Here is a 21,492-nt window from a genome sequence, read left to right as displayed (position 1 = left end):
CATATGTTAATAGCAATCATAATTGTTTCTTTTCAAGAAAAGAAACATACAGTACACTATTTTTAAAATAGTGTTTGTTATATTTAAAATGGCCACAAGGTTAGAAGTCCCAATTAGGTAGGAAGATGTTTCGGTTTTGTTTAAAAAAGAGACTATTCCAGTTGTGTCAGCAGTTGAGAGATAGTACATTGTCACTGTCACAACTATGATGTTACTGCCATTCTCAGCAGTTTAAAGACAGGGGTCATTCTGGTACAGTGTGTTCGCAGCAGAATGCCTGAAGTCTGAGATGCTGACATAGCACACAGACAAGATGCATGTCAGCATTTGAATACATTTCTGTAATTATTTGTTTGGATATTACCAGCATCTTGTCTTCTGCGATCATTTCCTCCTTCAGAGAAAAAGGTTGTACAGTAAGAAAAATTAATGTGTCAAGCAGCTTACACCAAAAAATAATAATTCATCCTCTGTTCATTTTCTATTTGGACATTTTATTTCTTATATAGATTGCATTTATGTGGAATATAAATTGAAATGTAGAGAACATTTTCAGACACAATTGACCGAAGAGGAAACATGAAGTCTGATTGAAAACCACCAGCCTTGTTCTGCCTTTGGTTTAAATGCAAAGCAATGTTTGTTCCTGCATTTTACAAGCATCTGTGCGGTGTGGGACTTGCTGTGCATGCTAATTTTACTGTACTTTTTAAAAAATGGGACTCTTGCTTCTTCTTCTGACATGTTGCCTATTGACAAACTGACTGTATTTCTCTGCATGTCATACATCTCGAACCTGCAGACTGCTGCCAACTGCAAGTGAGAGACTTAACAGAGGCAGCCTGGGAAATAGACAAGATGACCCAAGCTAGAAATAAATACATTATTTCGAAGTTTTCCTAAGCACAAAGGTTAATGTAACATATCATTTCTAGACTTAACCACACCACATTTGTCAAAATGAATATAGAATACAGAAAATATAAATAAATTATATATAAATATATATAAATATAGAAAATGCTGTAGACTTTGAATTGATTTTGGCTTCTTAATTAAAAATCCATCTTCACTTCTTGGTGACCTGATTGGTATTAACTTGCATTTTTTTCCACAGCTCACCCCGTTTAACCTTGCGGTGGTTTATTGTTTTTTTTCTCTGTGTTTTTGTTTCACCTCCAGCTGAACTAGAAAACTGCTGACAAAAAACTGTTTTTCAGATTTATAGCAAGCCTTCCAAACCCATTATGCCATCACCTATTTTCTTGTCAAGTGTAACAAAAATAAACACATTAATTAAAGTTAACAGGGAGGTACTGTAGGTGGCAGGAAAAACAAAGATCTTTCAGTCACCAAGGTAAAAGTAGGCTATAGTGCAGTAAAGCACAGAGAAGTATAGTAATTGCCAGGCAATAAAGAGAAAAACATGAAATAGCTGGTGAAACCATTGGAAAATTGCAAATGTCCATGTAAGTTTATGTGCTAAAATTCTATTATGGGGAAACGAAATGTCTGATACCTCAGTACATTTTTAAAAAATGAAGAGAAATTATATTTATAGACTACATTTAGGAGAAAAAAGCATTTATGTTGACTGTTATCTTAGATATATTTAGACATATTTAACCAGTTGTGATGTGTACAGCACAGGGGCACAGTAAAGGAGCCAGAGTTAAGGAAAATGGAATGAACAGGCATAGTAATACAGAAGAAACACATGCAAGCACAGATGCAAATTTGTAACACTGAATTGATAGCCAGCAGCCATATCACCCTGCTGCTCTCAACTGGCTAAGCAGGGTTGAGCCTGGTCAGTATCTGGATGAGAGACCTCCTGAGAAGCCATGGTTGCTGCTGGAAGAGGTGTTAGTGGGATCAGCAGGGGGTGCCCACCCTGCGGTCTGTGTGAGTCCTAATGTGGGGACACTATAGTGTAGTGGGAACCGTCTTTCAGATGAGACATTAAACCGAGCTCTTGACTCTCAGTGGTCATTAAAGATCCCCAGGCATTTCTCGATAAGAGTAGGGAGTTATTTCCGGTGTCTAGGCCAAATTTCTCCCCTCGGCCTTTACCATGGCCTCCAAATTGTCCCCATGTACGATTGGCTTACACTTGCCCTGCAATGGACTGGCGCTCCATCCAAAGTGTGCTTTCTGGGTAGGCTTTGGCTTTCTGTGACACCATATGTTATAAAGCAGTTTGGCAAATTACATGACAAGATCGAAAATTGAAATCTGTGAATATGGTCTGCCTGGATGAAGTTATAGCTACTGAATTAACCATTAAGGTCACAAGCATTCCACATTTATAGGAACATGCAATGCCCTCTTTCCAATAAGTCTGAAAAGAAAATCTATTTTAATTTTGCAGAAAATCAAAACTCTGCTGAGCCGAACTCAAAGCACCCTGTCTGTATTCATATTTTAAACCGTGGACCACAGGGAAGACGTCAAACATTTGAGTGAAATTTTAAAAGGGTTTACAAGTAAAAGGTACTGAATGTTTGAAAATGACATCTATTGGAATACTGTTAGACCCTGAGCATTTATTAATTGTATTTGAACACCGATAGTGCATTTCCAAAGGAAAATCATGAAAAATAATAGACTAAATAGACACTCAGCTCTTCTGAACTTGCATTTGCATTTATTCATATTATAGATTCATACCATCGATACAATGGAAGTGACAGATAATTTAAGTAAAAAATCCTGTCTGTCACAGACAAAAAAAAATACATGAATGCTTTAAAATCTGTTTGGACTCCACAAAAACAAATCTAAAATAATTGAAAAATCTGTTCCAGATTATTCACACCTCAATTTTTTCATTAATCTTTCTTTAGATCGGATAACAATTTAAAAACAAATATTAGAAAACATAAACAATTTAGATTAGATTAGAATATTCGATTTTAAGATTAATAAAGTGCAACATCCATTTAGAAAAAGTAATTTAATGAAATGCAATCACAACCCAAGAGAACGAAAAGAGAATAATACTGCTGGATACAATAAAAAAGCAGTAAATGAACAGCACAGCATGAAGCAGAGTGACAATGGAAAACATTTAGAACAAAGAAAGCAAAAGGCTAATATATAAAATGAATATTTCACCTGAGTGTTTATGAAGGAAGAAATTGACAACATGCTCCAGGCTGAGCAAAGAAAGTTCTGCATTAAATAGTATGTTCTGCATTAAACAGAATTACCTCGGAAGAAGCAAAATTGACTGGAAAATTGCTAATGTAGCACCCATCCATAAACTGAGCCAAGTAATTATAGAACAATAAGTCTTACTGTTATTACATGCAAGGTTATTGAAACGATAATTTGAACTAATCTGAAGGATAGAGGATCATTAGTATGGAAACAGTATTTGAGGGGACAGTCATCATGTATTTAGAAAAGACAGGTTTTGCTTATTTAACATTACGTTTCTTTGCACTAGCAACAATAATATTGCAGTCAAACAGAGCTTATATAATATGATAGATATTGAGTTTCTTGAAAGGTGCTTATAAATTTATATTATTTTTAGATTTTCAGAAGCCCTTTGATAGCTTTTATTTATCTTTAATCTTTAGATTTTAAGCAGTAGCATTAAGAGTACTGTATAGTACTGCATTTTTGTGTATTACTGTAAGTACAGTTGATTAATGTACAGGGTACAGTTAACAGGTAAACAAAAAAATTGGGGTGATATAATTACAGTAGACATCATGTCCATTTGAACTGTTACTGAGTGGTAAATAACATGTACACTATATTGACATTTTTATGATTTTTTATATATCACAATATGTTATATATTAAAATTATATTAATACATTAAAAACATGAATGAGTTAGAAAATGTGAAAACTGTCAATGGAGGGAGTAAAAACTAGTTCTACTGATTTATAACAAGCCTTAAAATGAAATCATATAAATATATAATAATTATTATCTAGAATAACACAGTGCGATTAAAGAGATCACTGAAACCGAAGTATAATAAAGTCATTATTATGTAATGTGTATTAAGTATATGTAATATATATATAATATTATAATGTAATATACATATACTATAAGTATGATAATGACTGAACATTATTAAAAATTCTAATGTATTGGTAATAATTTCTAGCTGCTTGTATTTTGTTCAGAGTTATTTGTCATGGTTTTCACAATCTTAACTTTCTCAATAAAACACCTATTTTTGAGATACAATGTTTCAGATCTCAATAACTTTGCAAGAAAGACACAGAGCCTTCAAACCACAGGGACCTTAAGGATAGTAATTTCACATTTTAACAACTTTTATGTAAATGTCATCTAATACTTGTTCCATGTTTAGATTTTTTAACTAGCACAGGTATATCCACAGATATACAGTACTGAAACAATAGTGTACAAGTCAATGAACTGCAGTGTGATATTATACCATACAGTATATACAGTATGATGCCATATGGTTTTAAAGCTGCTACAGTACAGTATAGTATGTGTGAAATATATATTATAATCAAAATGTAATAGTTAAATTATTTCCTGATTACTTGTTGCTGAAATTTACATCAAGACATAAAACAGATTATTTTATTTCTGTGGATGTAAACCTGAAAGAAACAAGTTGCGTTCACAACAAGCTAAAATAATCAACAATATTTAAATATCCAAAACAGTAATTTTGTTTGTGTAAAAAATGCTCCTTTCATTTTAAAATAATATAATATTTAACACACTTTTATATTACTGGAAAAAAATTGTCCAAAGGGGTTCAACACTGACTGAAAATTGAAGCCAAAGAGATTTCTGGCAACAGCCCAAATACTTAAAAAAAACCCACATTGCGCAGTCACTTTGCCACCTGGCAGTTTAACAAAATAGTGCAGTTACCATAGAGAAGATTTAAAAAAAGAGAGGTGCAGTACGTCGGAGGAACGGAAGCCGTCAGAGACAGCTCGCAGAAATGCTCAATTTCAGCCCCAGCTAGGGTTAGGGTTAGCAATCCCACAGAACATAGAGAATTTTTAACCTCATGTTTTTACTTTGGGGCCCACGTGAAATTTAGGAAGACTGATATTTTTCTTCCTTCTTCACAATTTTTTTAATACTGTAGTTTTGGACGGTTCAATCACACTGTGTATTTTCAGGTTGTGTATTTCAAAACTGATTCTATTTTAAGTTAAGTAAACCCCTGCCAATGGGTTATTTCTCTCAATTGCCTCATTTGAAGTGGAAGCAGGTATTAATATGGTTTCAACATTTAATGGTTTTTCTAACCCTATCCCTACCCTTCCTTGAAATTGTTGCTTATTTAGGTACTGCCTTAACAGCATTTGTCAGGTTAGGGAATACATGTCTATAGAAGAAATATTATTGAATTAGATTAGTTTACACGGATTTGGATTCAGGAACATTTTCATAATTGTTTTTGTAAATATATTTTTCATAATTGCTCAATTTAAGCCTCAACTAGTAATGGAGTAATGGAGACTCCCCTCCACCACCACCAATGTGCAGCATCCACCTGGATGATGCAACGGCAGCCATAGTGCGCCAGAACGCTCACCATACATCAGCTATCAGTGGGGAGGAGAGCAGAGTAATGAAGCCAATTCATAGATGGGGATTATTAGGAGGCCATGATTGGTAAGGGCCAATGGGAAATTTGGCCAGGACGCTGGGGTTACACCCCTACTCTTTTCGAGAAACGTCCTGGGATTTTTAATGACCACAGAGAGTCAGGACCTTAGTTTTACGTCTCATCTGAAGGATGGCGCCTGTTTACAGTATAGTGTCCCCGTCGCTATACTGGGGCATTAGGACCCACATAGACCGCAGGGTGCGCGCTCCCTGCTGGCTCCACTAACATCTCTTGCAGCAAACTTAGTTTTTCCCAGGAGGTCTCCCATCCAGGTACTGACCAGGCTCACACCATCTTAGCTACAGTGGGTTGTCAGTTGTCAGTTGTGAGTTCTAGTACTCTAGTACTGCTAGTACTCTAGCAATTTACAATTACAATTTTTTATAAAATTAATATAAATAAATAATATAATAACTTTTGTATTGTACCCTCACATCTTTATACTGTATACTGTAAATGACAGAATTTAAAATTTGGGTTCAGTCTCCTAAATAATATGGACAACAATCATGGTCTGGATAGCCTCCTCTCATCTCTAACTTTTCATATGTAATTTTCTTAGTAATAAATGTTTAGAACAACAATGGTCTGTACAGTAGGAGTGAGATGTGGAAATTTTGCTTGCCAAAATAATAAGAGGGCTGATTTTATGTTCCCTTAAACTTTTGACATTGTGTTTTGGGTCACTGCCCTGCTGAAAAATACATTTAGGGGTCACACTGGAGGTTTTACCTGGGGGAACTAGGTTTTTGGATGCAGTATGTTTATATACTTTTTAATATACTGTACCTGTTTCCCAATTCTAACTAGGATACCAGGACCAGGGAATGCAGACCAGCCCCAAAGCACAATAGACCTACCTCTATGACATACAGAAGATAAACCATTCTTTCAACACAATCTTCACCACAGTTTGTAAATCAATCTGCTGATGAAACAGCTCCAAAACACTATTTGACAGTTTGTGTTTCATCCAATTACTGTAAATCATACAGTAAGTCTCCATTTGACTTTCAGAAATTCTTGTCTTTTCATATTATAGTATATTGGATGGAGCTCTGTCACAGTGCCCAGATTTATGAGAATAGCCTTAAATAGTAGTTTTGGAGATTTTGTGTCCTAATAATTTTGTGTCCTAATACGTGTTTGTAAGTTCACCATTTTTGCCTTTGGCTTGAATTAGCACTCTCAATTAAGCTTCCTAACATCCATTTCCTGGTGGAGTAAGAACCATCACTAGTACTGACTACGGTCAAAACTGGCATACTGTATCTTAAGGATTTTCTTTCCATCTGCCATCAGGAGGGTTGCTGAAGTCAATAATATTTCACATTAGATATTTAAAAAAATTGTGATGACATGGTTCTCATTATTTGCTATCAATCAAGATGACTTACAGAAGCATCTATACTTTTTTCTGAGGCTTCATGAAGCTACAACATATTAAATGCACAATTAAACTTTCAGCTTTGCTCTGACAAATCTACAGGATATAAATATAGTTTAAAAATATAATTGGACAGGTTTATCATTAATATCGCCAATATACTGATTATTTCTATTTTAATTGATGCATACTAGAAATATTGAATATACAAGGGTACAAATAAGTCTAGATACAAGCGAATGTCACATGACTGTGGAAATATTTTTTAGCACTCCATAGCTAAAATCATTCAGATTTTCTGCTCCTTCTGTGGAGCACTGCCAGCATTTCCCTCATTACTTATCTAGCGTCTTTACAATACTCTGGTTAAGCATACAAAAGTGTCTGAATTGGGACTAATCCTTTAAATTGCTCTTGGTGCTTAGCCACCTTAAAGCTCCACTTGAGAGAAGCTTCACTGATCAGCTTGCTATGGTCATCCAAACACTGAAGATTTGCTCCATTGCTTTCTGAAATTATAATGTTCTGCACAACTGCACAGCCCAGAGTGCTGAACTTCTGACTCACTCCTGGCACTGCACTGTTCTCCTTGGGATTGCATGTTATAGTCTCCTTTAAACCAGCCCAAGTGTGATACTAAAGTAGCAGTCGAGTGGCACCACAGCAGAGAATCCAGATACTCTTTAACTCTTTTGCCAACCACTAGGATTTTGCAAACAGCATTGAAGCACCTGCACATTGAAGCTGTACAGTATGGTGAGTGCAATAATGAGCATCAACTTCTTTTTATACTCATGTGCAACATTAAAACTATTTTTATTTTCATTATGTACGTTCATTTTGTCCCCTCTTTGCAGTCTAAACTGAAAAGGACTAACCAGATGCCAATGCAACAGAACCTTGAAAAATTAAAAAACTTGGCTGTTTATAATAAAATTTAAAGTGCATATTAATTGACCGTTAGAGAACTATACTACAAAATTCCATAACAAATGCTATTTTGTTCTCTTTAAATTGTGAAAGACAACATAACCAGTGCTATTGTACATTATGCTATTTTTTTCACTCAAACGCTGTAGGAATAATTTCCCGTGTTTCACAATACCTCCATATTCTGGGCTTTGGAATCCTTTGGGTCACATAAAGAGTTGTTTATTCGGTGGTTCCCACGGTTACATCGCTGACTTGTGTTCTGTGGCAGAGGAAACATTTGTCGGATAATTGTCAGCCTTCCAATGGATTTCATCACAAGCTCCTGCACGTCAAAGTCAGAAATTTCCTGAAAAAACAAAAGGTTTTTATTCTGGGAGTTTTTATCATCATGTTTTATCTGGATATTCAGTAATAGAATACACTATAATATTATTTTATATTTTATATTACACAATAATATAAAAGGAAAGGTTTTGAGCTGTATGCTACAGTCTGGACAAATCTGAACCCAGATCAACACCACAAGTTGGCCGCTGCCCGAATTCACAATGGTGATTTCTTTCCAAACTTCACATCATTGACAAATCCCAGGAGATGTCCTTCATCCGCATCAGATACTGTACATTTTTACTTTTACAGAGATTTAGGGTTTGGCAGGTGCGCAGCAAATAATTTTATGTACTGATAGAGCACTGACATCATCACACAATACCACGAGCCAGGTATGAAACACCTACAGTATTTTATTTCTTGTAGAAATAGTAGAGTGATGGACAGCCAAAGCTAGTGCCTCAAAATGTCAGACTGACAAGTGTCCCTACACAGGTCTGGTAGAGAGTGTACTTTCTTTTAAACATCTCCACTTGGTATGGGAAACTTGGTGTCGGGGTAAAGCTAAACAATTGAGGATTATAAACATTGGCATCAAAAATATTGATCAGAAAAAGAACCAGCTGGACCACATCTACTGTATAGTAGGTGTGTTTACAGAAAATCAGTGTTATAAGTAAATTATGCCACACACACACACACACTACATTCCCACTTTGGAAAACTAACATCAGAACATTTTAGAGTACCAAATAAATTTTAGAGAAAACATTTTAGAGAAAACTGTTTTAAGTAATCATTCATTCCGAGTACCATTACTCTTATGTGTGAGCCCCTTCAGAGCATATATACAGTATACTGAATCTGATCTATTTGTACTGTATGGTATGCATGGTGTACTGTACAATACTGTATATGGTATTGTTATTTACTGTATATTACATTTCCTGTATACATCTGTAAAGTCCACTGAATGTTTACAGTATGTGCTCTGTTTATACAATGTTTTTATTGTTGTCTAAGTGAAGCCAAAGTAAAATTTCCACTGTATCTGGATCAATTTCCATCCAGGAAAGAGAAGGTTGTCTGATAATCTGATTATGATATTTTTAACAAATGTGCACACATCTTGTTGTTTCAAATGAGACTCCTGCATCTTGGCAACATTTGTTTTCCCTTTTTCAGAAATTGTAAACAACTAGGTGACTTAATAATGCAGACATTCCAGGACAGATCATAGCAGCTGTAGTTAGTTAGAAACAAAATCTAGTTCATGTGAAGAGTGAATAAAGCATACATCACTCCTAGGTGAGAAGGGAGAGCATAACAGTGATAGAAATGACATTCTCAATTTTGCTTTTTAAGAAGAATATTCAAAAATGTACATTTTACTGTTATTTTACAACAAAGTGCAGAAATGACAAATTTCAAAAGCACATCAACAAAACTGGAGATGAGCAAAATAACATTTTCTTTAAAACTTTTCTGTCCCAGAGTTCTGAATAGTCTCAGAGTCTGAGGCTGCTAAAGAATAACTGTCTGGAAGAAGGCTTGAAGGGTCAGGTTATTGTATCAATTCTGAGTCTTGAATTAAATAACAGCAAAATGAATGACAACATTTTCCATGACATTTCAAATGATTGCCGACCTCTGCGATTGTTTTCTTTTGGGACCGAGAAAATACAGCTCTAGCAGCTGTGGTTTCAGTATTCGACACAAAAATGCTTCTTTCAAATTGCAGTTTTGCTATGAATTCTGTCTTGATAACATCACATCTACAGAAGATGCTTAAAGCACTCTTAAAGCACATTTGGTCATCTTTATCTGTATTCTCTCTATAAAATACCTGATGATCTGTAATGACCTAATTTTCTATTACCATGATTCCCCTTCTTTCATAAGAAGAGGGATTTTACTACTGTACCACAATTACAGTGCTAATCTCTTCATTAGTCTTTGGCTCAATTTACAATGCAGGCAGTTGTTTCAAAATATTGATGAATATTGTACGGCTAAAGTCTTCCACTTCCCATTTGAACTAATCATAAATGTGAGAAGCACATGCATTCTTTTAACTACAGGGCACAAACATTTTGTGCATGCTAAATATTTATTACATGTTTTTCTTCTTTTATAAGGGGAGAGAGGCACCAGAACCCCTCTATACTCTGGGTTAACGAATGAGTCCACTCTGTATAATTGGGACCAAATACAAACTGAATGAAGTCCATTTCCACAAGGTAATATACTATGCTCAGACCACCCATCTACTTTATCCCATCAGGTTAATGAAACTGTCAATGCTTTTTATACAGTATACAGTATTGCACCTCATGAAGAATTCTTATATGGGACCCCAAGTGCAAGTGTTGTGATTTCATATTGTTTGAGATGGTTTGTGCACTGTTTCTGTTCCACGAATAAAGAAAACAAATAAGTTTGCCCTCCTGCTTTTCCCAGCCATTTTACTGCGGCTAAATAATATATTGTACAGTATCTATTAAATCATGTACAGTATGTGTGTGGATGACTGAGTGAAACAATTTGATTTTCTGCTGCTATGGTCACAGTTCATTTCTCTGGTCTGAAGATCTCAGACCTTCCTTACAAGGGTCTTGTGTCATAACGGAATTAGATTAAAAAAATCTTCAGAAAAATTGTTACTTAATGAACATGCCACTATGCCCATATAGCTTGTTTGGTTTTATTGACTAATTGATCTGAGAAGTCTATCGAGCCATTTCTTGATAGCACCTTGTTCTTTACTCCCACAGCTCTGTGTTTAACTGTTGTCTCTTGTTCTCAGTTTTAAAACGAATTCCTGAATTTTTACAGCAAATTCTCTGCAGGACATGCTTCCTATTCCTTTAGTTTTCCTGTAATATCTTCCTTGCCTGATTCACACACAACAGTGCTCTCTTCCTTGTGTAAATTGTCCAGAAGATCCCCAGAAAAGGCAAGAAACGTCAAGAAAAAAGAATACTTTCCATTATAACATTAAAATGGCAATGTGTAACAAAATAATTATGACAAATTTTTGGACTATAGATTTACCACAATCCTTGTAATTCATATACACTTTTTTTTGTTTATATGTTTAGTTTTATATTTTAATTTTCAAGTATTCATCCCACTTATTATGTACAACAATCATGTTATTATTCTGATTAAATTCTGTAAAATGAAAACAGCATTTGGGGTTTCTTCAAGAAATACCAATTATCTCCAGGAGTATGAAGAAATCATTAATCACACAGTATTAATTGTGATTAAAATGACAACTAAAATTGGCAGTCTGCTCTATCAATATTATGCATCAATAAATGTCATTAATAAAATATTAGAATAACATAATTCATATCACAGATAATGTTTGTACACACTCCTTTTAATTTTAAAATTTTAAAATTAAATTTACAATTTAAATCCAGAGACAATGACATTTTAAAAGCTAAGTGTAACCTTTTTATTATTAAATGAATTCAATTTCAGAGAAACTGAAGAAGGAACAGTGTGTTGCCTTTTTCCTTTTTTAAATGACTAAGAGGTAACAAGCTTGGCAAATACCACTTGTACTCCATAAATGTATTAAATAGCACTTATCAGCCAAAATTGACCTTTTATGCTATTAATTTTCAGAATATCCAAATTAATTAAAAATCTGCATCCCTGGCCATCTGTTGTATGGAATGACTACACCCAGCTCTATTTATATTTAATAAGTCACTAATTATGCTTTCACTGTCTTGCACAATTGACTATAGTCATCTTGTTTGCCTTTAACCACATTGTAACCTTTCAGCAGCAAATACTGATATAATGTTGGTCAGAAATGACCTGTCTATATTTTGGAGACCTTTTCACTTTGGCTAAAGAACGTTCTGCATTGAATAGTTTACACTGTGTGTGCCTTCTTGTTGAGAAAGCAAGAACAATTCTAAAATATATATATACTGTATATGAAGTCAACATGCCAAAACAGAATCACACAGCCTTCTTTGTCTTCCTAAAAATAAAATGCTGTACATTGTAGGCTTACCAGATGTAAGATGGGTATCGAGTATAAATTATAATATATACATTATAAAAATACTAATTACAAATACATTATTATACACCCAAATATGTTTTAGATAAATATCTACAGTACTGTATATACTGTATGCCCTAGAAAATAAAATTATTTTTAACTTAACAGAAACAAATTTGAGATCACTGTTTGGTTACAGAACAACTTCCTGGGGAATCAGGATTATCCTTTTTAACACATTATGGAAAATGTTTACTTTTGTATTTTTTACTTTACTTGATAAAAGCAGTTTTAGATTGTGGTGAATTTTCTGAAACACCATGCTATTTTACATTCATCCAAAAAATATATCATGGAAACATTTGAAATAACAAAATATAAAATAAAATAAAAGGAAAAAAGAACAGTTGAAAGTTTTAGGACTAATAATGCTGACATGCAAAAGAAATACAACAGTGAGTTCTAATGGATTTAACCCAACATGTATATATCATAAATATCACACAAAGCTAAAGAAAACATTAACAAAAATAGAGAACAAAGAATTATTATATGAAATGTGGCGCAGTATTAAAACTAAAGCTGTGCAAAGATGGGTGGGATCTGCCTGAGGATTATCTGATTGTTGATATTCAGACCTGATCTGCCTCTGGACAACTAGCTGGCGAAAGCTAGCCAGTTGAAGTTATCTCCTGTTGATGGCATGGATGAGCTGTTCCCACAGATTCTGTTGGGCTCAGGTCAGGACAAACATCTGCCATGGCAACACCTTGACATGGTTTCCCAGAAGCTGTGCCATTGTAATTCTAAAACTGTGGTTTGTCATTGTGCCGCTGTTCCAATGTTTCAAAAATTGTTCCACTTTTTCTTGTAGAAATAGAAAACAAATATTGGTTTTGGGCTTTGTCAATGTGAAAGGATGCTGTCAGTCAATACCAGAGGCTTTCTTGTGTTAGAGGAGATTCCTCTTCTCTTTCATCTGCCAAGTGAAAAATAGTACTGGAAACAGCCACCCTACAGCCCTGCATGTCCTCCAAGTGCGCAGGTCCTTTACATGCAGATACAGTAGCTTGCTACAGTAAATATACAATTTTTCAGTATCCTGAAAAAGGAATTTAAGGAACAAAGGTACTTAATGAACTGAAATTAACATAACATTATGTACATGTACACATCCAAAGCTCTATTAATGCAAATGTGGACTGCTCTTTTTTTTTTGCTGTGCATCGGTTTATAAACAAATGGCAACAGAAAATGTGGCTAAGTAAGTTGGGGTTACCATCTGCTCCTGTGCTGTATATGTGTGAGTGACATACTGTAAGTTCACATAAGAGGCAACAGAAACAACGTTTCAGAATTTAATTTTAAATTAAGGAATTATTCATGAGGGAGCAGGCCACATTGGAGATCACCCTATTCAATGGATGTTATGGACATTTATTACAGCAACTATCAGCTCCATGTAACGGAACACTATTGTGTTGAACTCCCCAATTCCATGTTCATGTCCTGTTTACATAACCAGCACAAATTTTATCTGAGCCATTACTAAAACACAGTGTTTAATCAAGTGTTTTCATGAGTTCCAGATCCTGTGGGAATGCAATTCAGTTTCCAAAAAATAAAATGCAAAGCTCACACCAAGAGTGGGCCATAAATTCAACAGGAACACCTCTGCATTGTAGGCTAGGCTACAGTGAAAAAAGAACAACCGAGTTCTCATATCAGTTTGAGAAAAGAGCATAATTCAAGGTTCCCTTTTATTAGAAAATTGTGTGATATAGCTGTATAACGAGCTGTGGCAATGACATTACACATTGGTGTCAAAACATGTAGGCCTTTTATAGAAGTATAAATTATATACCAGGGTACCACCAGGTTCCCACCTGGCTAAAATCAGTAAAGTCACATACTTGGAACAGAAGTTGATCCCTAAATTTCAGACACTGCTGCTTAGAGACTGGGCTGGGGCACTAGCCATCTGTGACAGGTATATCCCAGCAGCGGGGCACAGCTGGCCGAGTACTGCCAAGACTGGGTGAGTTTGATAGTCTTAGCTTGTTGTACAGGACTAAGTCCTGTAATCTGTCAGGCAACTGTGAGCCACATCAGTCCTCTAATCCTATGGTTTCCCAACCTGTTTCTTGAAACAGCAAATGGACATATTTACTGTATATCTTTTCAATAGTTTCAAACAGAGTGTAACATGACTGTGAGCCACATCAGTCCTCTAATCCTATGGTTCCCCATCCTGTTTCTTGAAACAGCAAACGGACATATTTACTGTATATCTTTTCAATAGTTTCAAGCAGAGTGTAATATGACATGGGTGATAGCTCAGATAGGATCAAAACCAGAAGACACATGGTTCCTTCAAGATGGGGGCTAGGAACCAGTGCCATGCTCAAAGCTAGATCCTAATGAGGGTCTTGAAGTGTGAAAAACAGCAGGCAACTGTAACACAGTGGGATTCAAGGGAAAACATGCAAGGTGCTTGTCCAGGAAACGCTGGTATAAGGGTCACTGCAGTGAGCTGTGTTAATTATTAGCTATTAATTCCAAGTGAGTAAGGGTTTAATTATGAAATGTAGAAAATTAGTTATAAAAGGATGAAGGCAGTGAGAGCAAGATCTAGAAATGATAGCTATGAGATGGCATGAAGTGTATGAACAGAAAAATATTGATTCAATTTTATACCTACTACTGAATATAATGGAAAGTTTCAGTGTGTACATTTACATTTGAATGTCTTAAAATTAATATATTAAAAATTACACAGTGTTGTGTATCCAATGGAACAGTCTTTTTAAACCAATTTATATGAATACAAACATAATTTGTATTAGCTTAAATTTGTTAGTTATATCTGAATATGAAAAGAGATACTGAGCTTGCTTCCTCCTACAGCAATAGCACGTCAAAGAATCAAAGGTACAGTACTTTAAAAGGCTGCCACAGTCTGAGATTATGTAGGTGGTGTACCACTCAAATGAATGACTATAATAGGTATGTTTACCAAGACAGAATATACTGCTATTCGACAAACCAAGAGTGAAATATTTAACACAGTGAAAAGATTTTCTTTTTAAGCTGAATACAGAACAGTGTATAGGTACTGTAAGATAATATGGGCCAGCTACAGCTCGTCATTGCATGACAATTCAGATATAAATGCCTCAGTTTAAAATGAATTTTAAAATCTTTCAGTGTTAAATGAGTGTTTACTGTTTTTATCCAGATTTGACTCTTTAACATCTGAAGAACTCAAGGAAAAATCCCTAGAAAGGGATTCTCTTCTCCACCTCAGAGGTGAATTTCACATTGTACAAATGCCAGGAATCAATCTGAATCTTTAGACTCAGCAAGTTAGTGCTTACTGTATGTCAGTTCAGAAGTTTTTTTCTGTTGAAAGTTTTTCTCTGTTGGTGTTACACCAATAGAATTCTGTGGTTAGAAGTCACAACAGTGGTATCAGCCTAGTAGGAGATAAGAAAGGCAGACCATCTGACACCAGTTCAAGTGGCAGTGTCTTTTCCACTTTCTGTCCCTCCACTGCAGAGATAAAAAGCAGGAATTCCAGCCTCCAAAGCAGCTTTGCCTTTTCTCATTTGGAGATGCTTACCTCATTGATGATGATCCAGTGGCAATCAAAGGCAACAAGGTTGGTTTCAACAACCTGTAGAGAAAAAAAGAATAAAATAATCATAACTACACCTGAGTGATATTTGTGAACATGTACTGTACATGTAGCACATTCTGAAATATCTTTTTAATGAAATCTGTGAATTGAAAATCTTTATTGAAAGTAATATGTTCTTATGGAAATCTTGGCACTTTTCGACAGTGTATTACCAAATGTCAACTCCACACAAATCAATTTTAGTTACATTGTAGTAATTCAATAATGCATAACTAATACTGTATATAATATTGTATATACTAAAGCCAGCAGCCATATCACCCTGCAACTCACAACTGGCAACCCACTGAAGCTCACACCAGGTGTGAGCCTGGTCAGTACCTGGATGGGAGACCTCCTGGGAAAAACTAAGGTTGGTGCTCACCCTGCAGTCCATGTGGGTCCTAATGCCCCAGTATAGTGACGGGGACACTATACTGTAAACAGGCGCCGTCCTTCGGATGAGACGTAAAACCGAGGTCCTGACTCTCTGTGGTCATTAAAAATCCCAGGGCGTTTCTCGAAAAGAGTAGGGGTGTAACCCCAGCGTCCTGGCCAAATTTCCCATTGGCCCTTACCAATCATGGCCTCCTAATAATCCTCCTCTATGAATTGGCTTCATTACTCTGCTCTCCTCCCCACTGATAGGTGATGTGTGGTGAACGTTCTGGCGCACTATGGCTGCCGTCGCATCATCCAGGTGGATGCTGCACATTGGTGGTGGTGGGGGGGATCCCCATTACCTGTAAAGCGCTTTGAGTGGAGTGTCCAGAAAAGCTCTATATACTGTAAGTGTAAGCAATTATTAGAATTATTATACTGTATAGCCCTTTTAAATTATTTTTATCTGGCTGATACAGGCAGGCAATTTGCCATCTTCTGAAAGAGTTTTGTGAAAAAAAAGTCTTTAAAGCTGTGAGTGGAGCATCTTATGGCATCAACCAGTTATCTGCGGAGCCAGAAAGTTTTGTGCACAGTAGCCAAGTAAAGAACAAGCCGCTCAGTGGAGAAAATCCACCATAGTGATGTGTTGTCAGCAGTTCAGTGCCATGAAATCAGCCATCATGCCACTAACACTATCAATCGGTAGACCAGATGGTCAAAACACGTTTTATTTTTAGAATAGAAATAAACTTTCCAGAATTTGAACAGTGATGGGTTTTTTATTTTGACATTTTGGAAGAGCTATTTCATGCTGCTGAAAAAAAGAATATGTCGCTGAGTTTTCTGCAGCAGCTATAACACAATCAATCTACTTAGAGTGAAGGAAAGCCTTGAAAATGTTGGCTCTTTTTAGCGAAAGGAATCAAAAGAATGAAGCTCTATTGTGGCTACTGAACACTCCCATGTGATTCAGCAAACATGCTTTATCTCACACCTGACAAGACAGGTCTGTGGAGATGCCAAGTGCACACCAAACATTTGAGGAGTTTCCATATTTGTACATAACCAAAGTTAAAATGAACAACCACAGTTTTAAGTGGTTAGGTTTTTTTGATATGTAAATAACACGTCTCAACTGAATGCAAAGGATATTGTTGCCATGGAAATGAAATATGACACTGATACTGTCAGCAAAACTGGGATAGAAGCAACTTATAAGTGAGAGAACACATAAGCACAGACTATAGTTTATACTGTAGATCACAAACCATAATTTGTTATTGTGTTTCTCCCAGAAGACAGAAAGTACCTTTCCTTTCTTATATGGAGTCATGATACTGACTGATACAGTTTTGATACTATTTAAATTCTCAAGTTGTAATTAGGGTTCATGCTTATGTTTGGTTAGGATCATAATTCTGGCAAATCTCAAAAACTGTTTCTCAAACAATGCAACAATGTCAAATTATTTTTTTATACATTTCAGAATCCACATTTCTGTGGTTTTTAAGTTCTGGCCCTGCAGTGCCCCCATGTCTGCTGTTTTCTGTTCCAACAGGGCCCTTAATCACAAAAGCAAATTTCTGCCAGTGTCATGTTTGGCACATTCGCACAGGGATTCAACCTCACCAGCTCAGTACACCTCTCAATTAGGCCAATTATTTATCAACCACACAATCAATCCACCAGTCAATCACCTGTTAAGTGGACTACTGAAGCCAGGACTCTCCACTAGACCAGTGCTCTGACACTAGAGCTTACTGTGTTTAGGCTACCGCTTACACACCTCTTAATAATGATGCCTTTTTTCTCTAAAACTTCTAACAGCACTGATCCAACAGAGACTCGCCTTCCCCTGGAGGTCCAGAATTCCAGTCCTCTGCTGGCCCTGCTGCAGAATCTCCTATTCCGCTGTCTATTTATTCCCGGTGAACCTCTCCTCAGCAACCATACTGTCTTCTTTCCAGACAACTCCTCTCTCACTGGTCTCTCTGCCTTCTCCTCCACAGACAGTTCACATTCTGCAAACTGCAGCCCTTACTCACTCCAAGCCAAAGCCTGCCTGTGCATCTCTCTTTTCTGCCTCCTACTCGCTGCCTCATCTCCATCTTGTCCCGCCAGGATCTGCCAAAGATCCCCAAAGTCTTGGCTTGGGTCTCGAACTGTCATCTTGCTGCAGCACTGTTTAACAGTGGCTGAAGAATAACAGCCAGTTATTGATCTACTGTACTTACTTGTCTTCTTCCTAAACTCAGACTTTGGTTTCAATAATACCCCAGTATTGTGGTTCTCAGTCCTGGTCCTACCGTAGGTACTGTAATCCCCGTGTCTTCTGACTTCGACTATAGCCCACTATAATCACAGGTTAACTCCTTTATCAAGTTTATGTTTGAGACCTTTTTTAATTTGTTTTCATCTCTTAAAAAACTTAATAAGATATGTTATTGGTATGAACCCTGTGTTAACGAGTTTCATTACTGCCCTTATTCAGGTGTGTGAGCTGAAATATAACCAAAAACTCACTATTGCAGTTGTCTAGTAGTGTGTTATTCCCACCATCTGTTCATTACCAGTTAAAAGTCTGTTTATTCAATATAAGGGAACAAATTAACAAACCGAGACTGCCTAAAGTACTCTTTGCTGAACTTGTTGCAAATACTGTACTTTATAGTCTTTTTGTTACCAAGGATTGAGTGCAGAAAAAGTCTAAACTAGCACTGATGATTAAGGGTGAAACAAAAACCAGCAGAGGAGCATTCCAAACCAGAATTTAAAAACGACTGTAAACTCTTATGTGGTGAAGCTTTGGGCTTCTAGTTCTTCTAGAACTTCTAGTTCTAGAACACACACTGAACCTGTGCAGAACCTGCAGTTGGTCATGCATATTTAAGTGTTTATATACACAATATCTATGGCTAAAATATTTTTGAATTTTAAGTGTTGCTTTGGCCTATGAATAGAAAATTCACATATTAAGCTTTTTTTCTACACATTCACCGAAAATGTTTCTGCGCAATTTAAATTCCTAATATAGTGGGTCTTTCATTTATGTTTTGAAAAGCAGATCACAAATTTAGAACCAATTTTGCTAAAATCATTTTGTTGACATACTAAAGCACAGCATGAAAAATGTGTTAGAAATGAAAATATGCTAAAAGAAAATCTTATTAAACGGAATTAATATATAAGAAATATAACGACCTATAAGCAGGTCATTGGTTGCTTACTAACACCAGTATATGTTTGAATCTGTAAGGTTTGGTACCATTTTCATGTATAACAATGTGATTGATATGATGGTGCAATTTTGTGCATGTAGAAAAATATGCTGTCACTTTAAAATGGATAAGATTTATTTTTCAGCTTCAACAGCAGTGCCCATTCTTTTTTAATTTCTATGAGAGATCTGAGTTAGCCGACTTAAATTAATCAAAATCACAAGTATCAGTATTGTAAACCTTTGCTTCTGAAATGTAAATTTAAAAAAGATTTAACACAATAAATCCAGAATGATAGATAAATATATCCTTCAAAGTATGGAATTTAGTTTGATTCCAAAACATTTTTACCAAATCTTTGATACTGGACTATCTTAAGGTACTCCTCTAAATAAAGACGAGAGCTGCACATTATTCAAGTAACATCTGGAAAGACGTTGCAGCTTCAAATTAATCATTAACTTTCCGCAATGGCTCTCTTCCAATTACCCATCATTAGATGCAGTGACTTGCTCAGGCACAACATGAGTTTGATTAAGTACTTTGAAATCCTACTGTTATGCATGCAGCTGTCCTGACCTCCAAGACAGCAAGGATCAGCGTGGGCTTTGGTGTGCGAAGAGTAACTATCATGCCTTCTTTCTCTTACAGTAATGTCAGCCAAATATGAACATCAAATGCAGGATCATTCATTAGGTCAAAAATAAAAATTAAATTGGTTGCTTTGTGTTTTTTCCTGTCATTGTCTAACTTACTGTACATGTCTTAGGGTCCAGCCTCCACATCCACTGTGAAGTTAAGAATTGGGTTCTATGATCTAAAAGATTCTAACATCTCTCCTTCACTGCATTTCTTAAGGTGCTGGCCAGTGCTACAGGGTTAAAAGCCTTGTAATCTGTAGTTGAGAGGAATAGAGGATGCGTGGCAAGCTAATCTTCTAAAGGGCTCTGTTAAAACATTATTATTATTATTATTAAACAATAATTCCCTTCATATTTTCCTTTCATTATTTAAAACCGTATTTAATTTTCTTTATGAAGAAATGTCATAGTTGACTCATTTATGGATTCAGTCACTGTCAGATTATTTCCAGAGTAAATGAAGAAGTGTCATTATTTCTTGATCCTCTATATTGGGTACATGAAAAACAGCATTTCTCATTTCAGAGTAGTAGCAGTGTTCCAGACACAATCACAGCAGATGTCAAACCACAAGGATATACCTTAGCAAGATTTATAATTTATAGCAGACATTCTAGATTCACACTTTAGTAGACCACAACATTAAAGAAAAGACTTTCAGGACATCAAAATGGTTGACTGATGGGGAATGCCAGGTTTGAATTCATTGGATGTAATTTAAACTGATGTGATGAGCAAAACCCATGTGAAAAATGAACTGATTTTCTCCTGAGTATAATCCATCGTTTATGTTCTTAGCCTCACTTGGCAAGCATGTGGTCTTTTAATACATCATAAATGTTATATTGCATTTTTCCTTAATGTCATAAACCCCACTCCAATTGGTATCACAAGTGAACACCCATGTAGAATTCATTTATTCCGTGTGACTGGCAGGAACAAATGTTCTCTCCATTTCAATGAATATATTATGCAGCATATTAGCAAACGTTTTATTCCAGTAAGTCGTTTCTGAAATGTTTCAAAGTTTCAGTAGCAAAGTGCTAATCAAACATGAGCATCTAAAAGCTTTCTTGTTCTCTGACTACTTATGAAAATTTTTAAAACCTTCCCAACCATTGCCTTTCCAGAAACCCACAGTATTTTTGCCTTTGATTTTTAAATTTTAAAAAAGAGTACACTAAATTTAATTTAAAGTAAAAAAAAACAAAGACATGATTGTGTATTGTGAACAGCCACTTTATTTTCAGCTCCT

The 21,492-nt window shown here is 35.7% G+C and overlaps 1 protein-coding gene across 1 annotated transcript in view; it reads right to left on the bottom strand.

The window, feature by feature from the left end:
• Window positions 1–21,492, bottom strand: part of grid2 (glutamate receptor, ionotropic, delta 2) — a 226,683-nt gene that overhangs the window by 158,917 nt on the left and 46,274 nt on the right. The window contains exons 5-6 of the mRNA XM_088911157.1: window positions 15,938–15,991; window positions 8,128–8,301 (exon numbers count right to left, since the gene is read on the bottom strand). Coding sequence (XP_088767283.1) covers window positions 8,128–8,301; window positions 15,938–15,991 — 228 coding nt within the window. The remainder of the gene's footprint in view (window positions 1–8,127; window positions 8,302–15,937; window positions 15,992–21,492) is intronic.

The sequence above is a fragment of the Atractosteus spatula genome, chromosome 3 (assembly GCF_055471065.1).
Source record: "Atractosteus spatula isolate fAtrSpa1 chromosome 3, fAtrSpa1.hap1, whole genome shotgun sequence".
Classification (NCBI taxonomy): domain Eukaryota; kingdom Metazoa; phylum Chordata; class Actinopteri; order Semionotiformes; family Lepisosteidae; genus Atractosteus; species Atractosteus spatula.
This window is presented reverse-complemented; position numbering and strand designations above follow the sequence as displayed.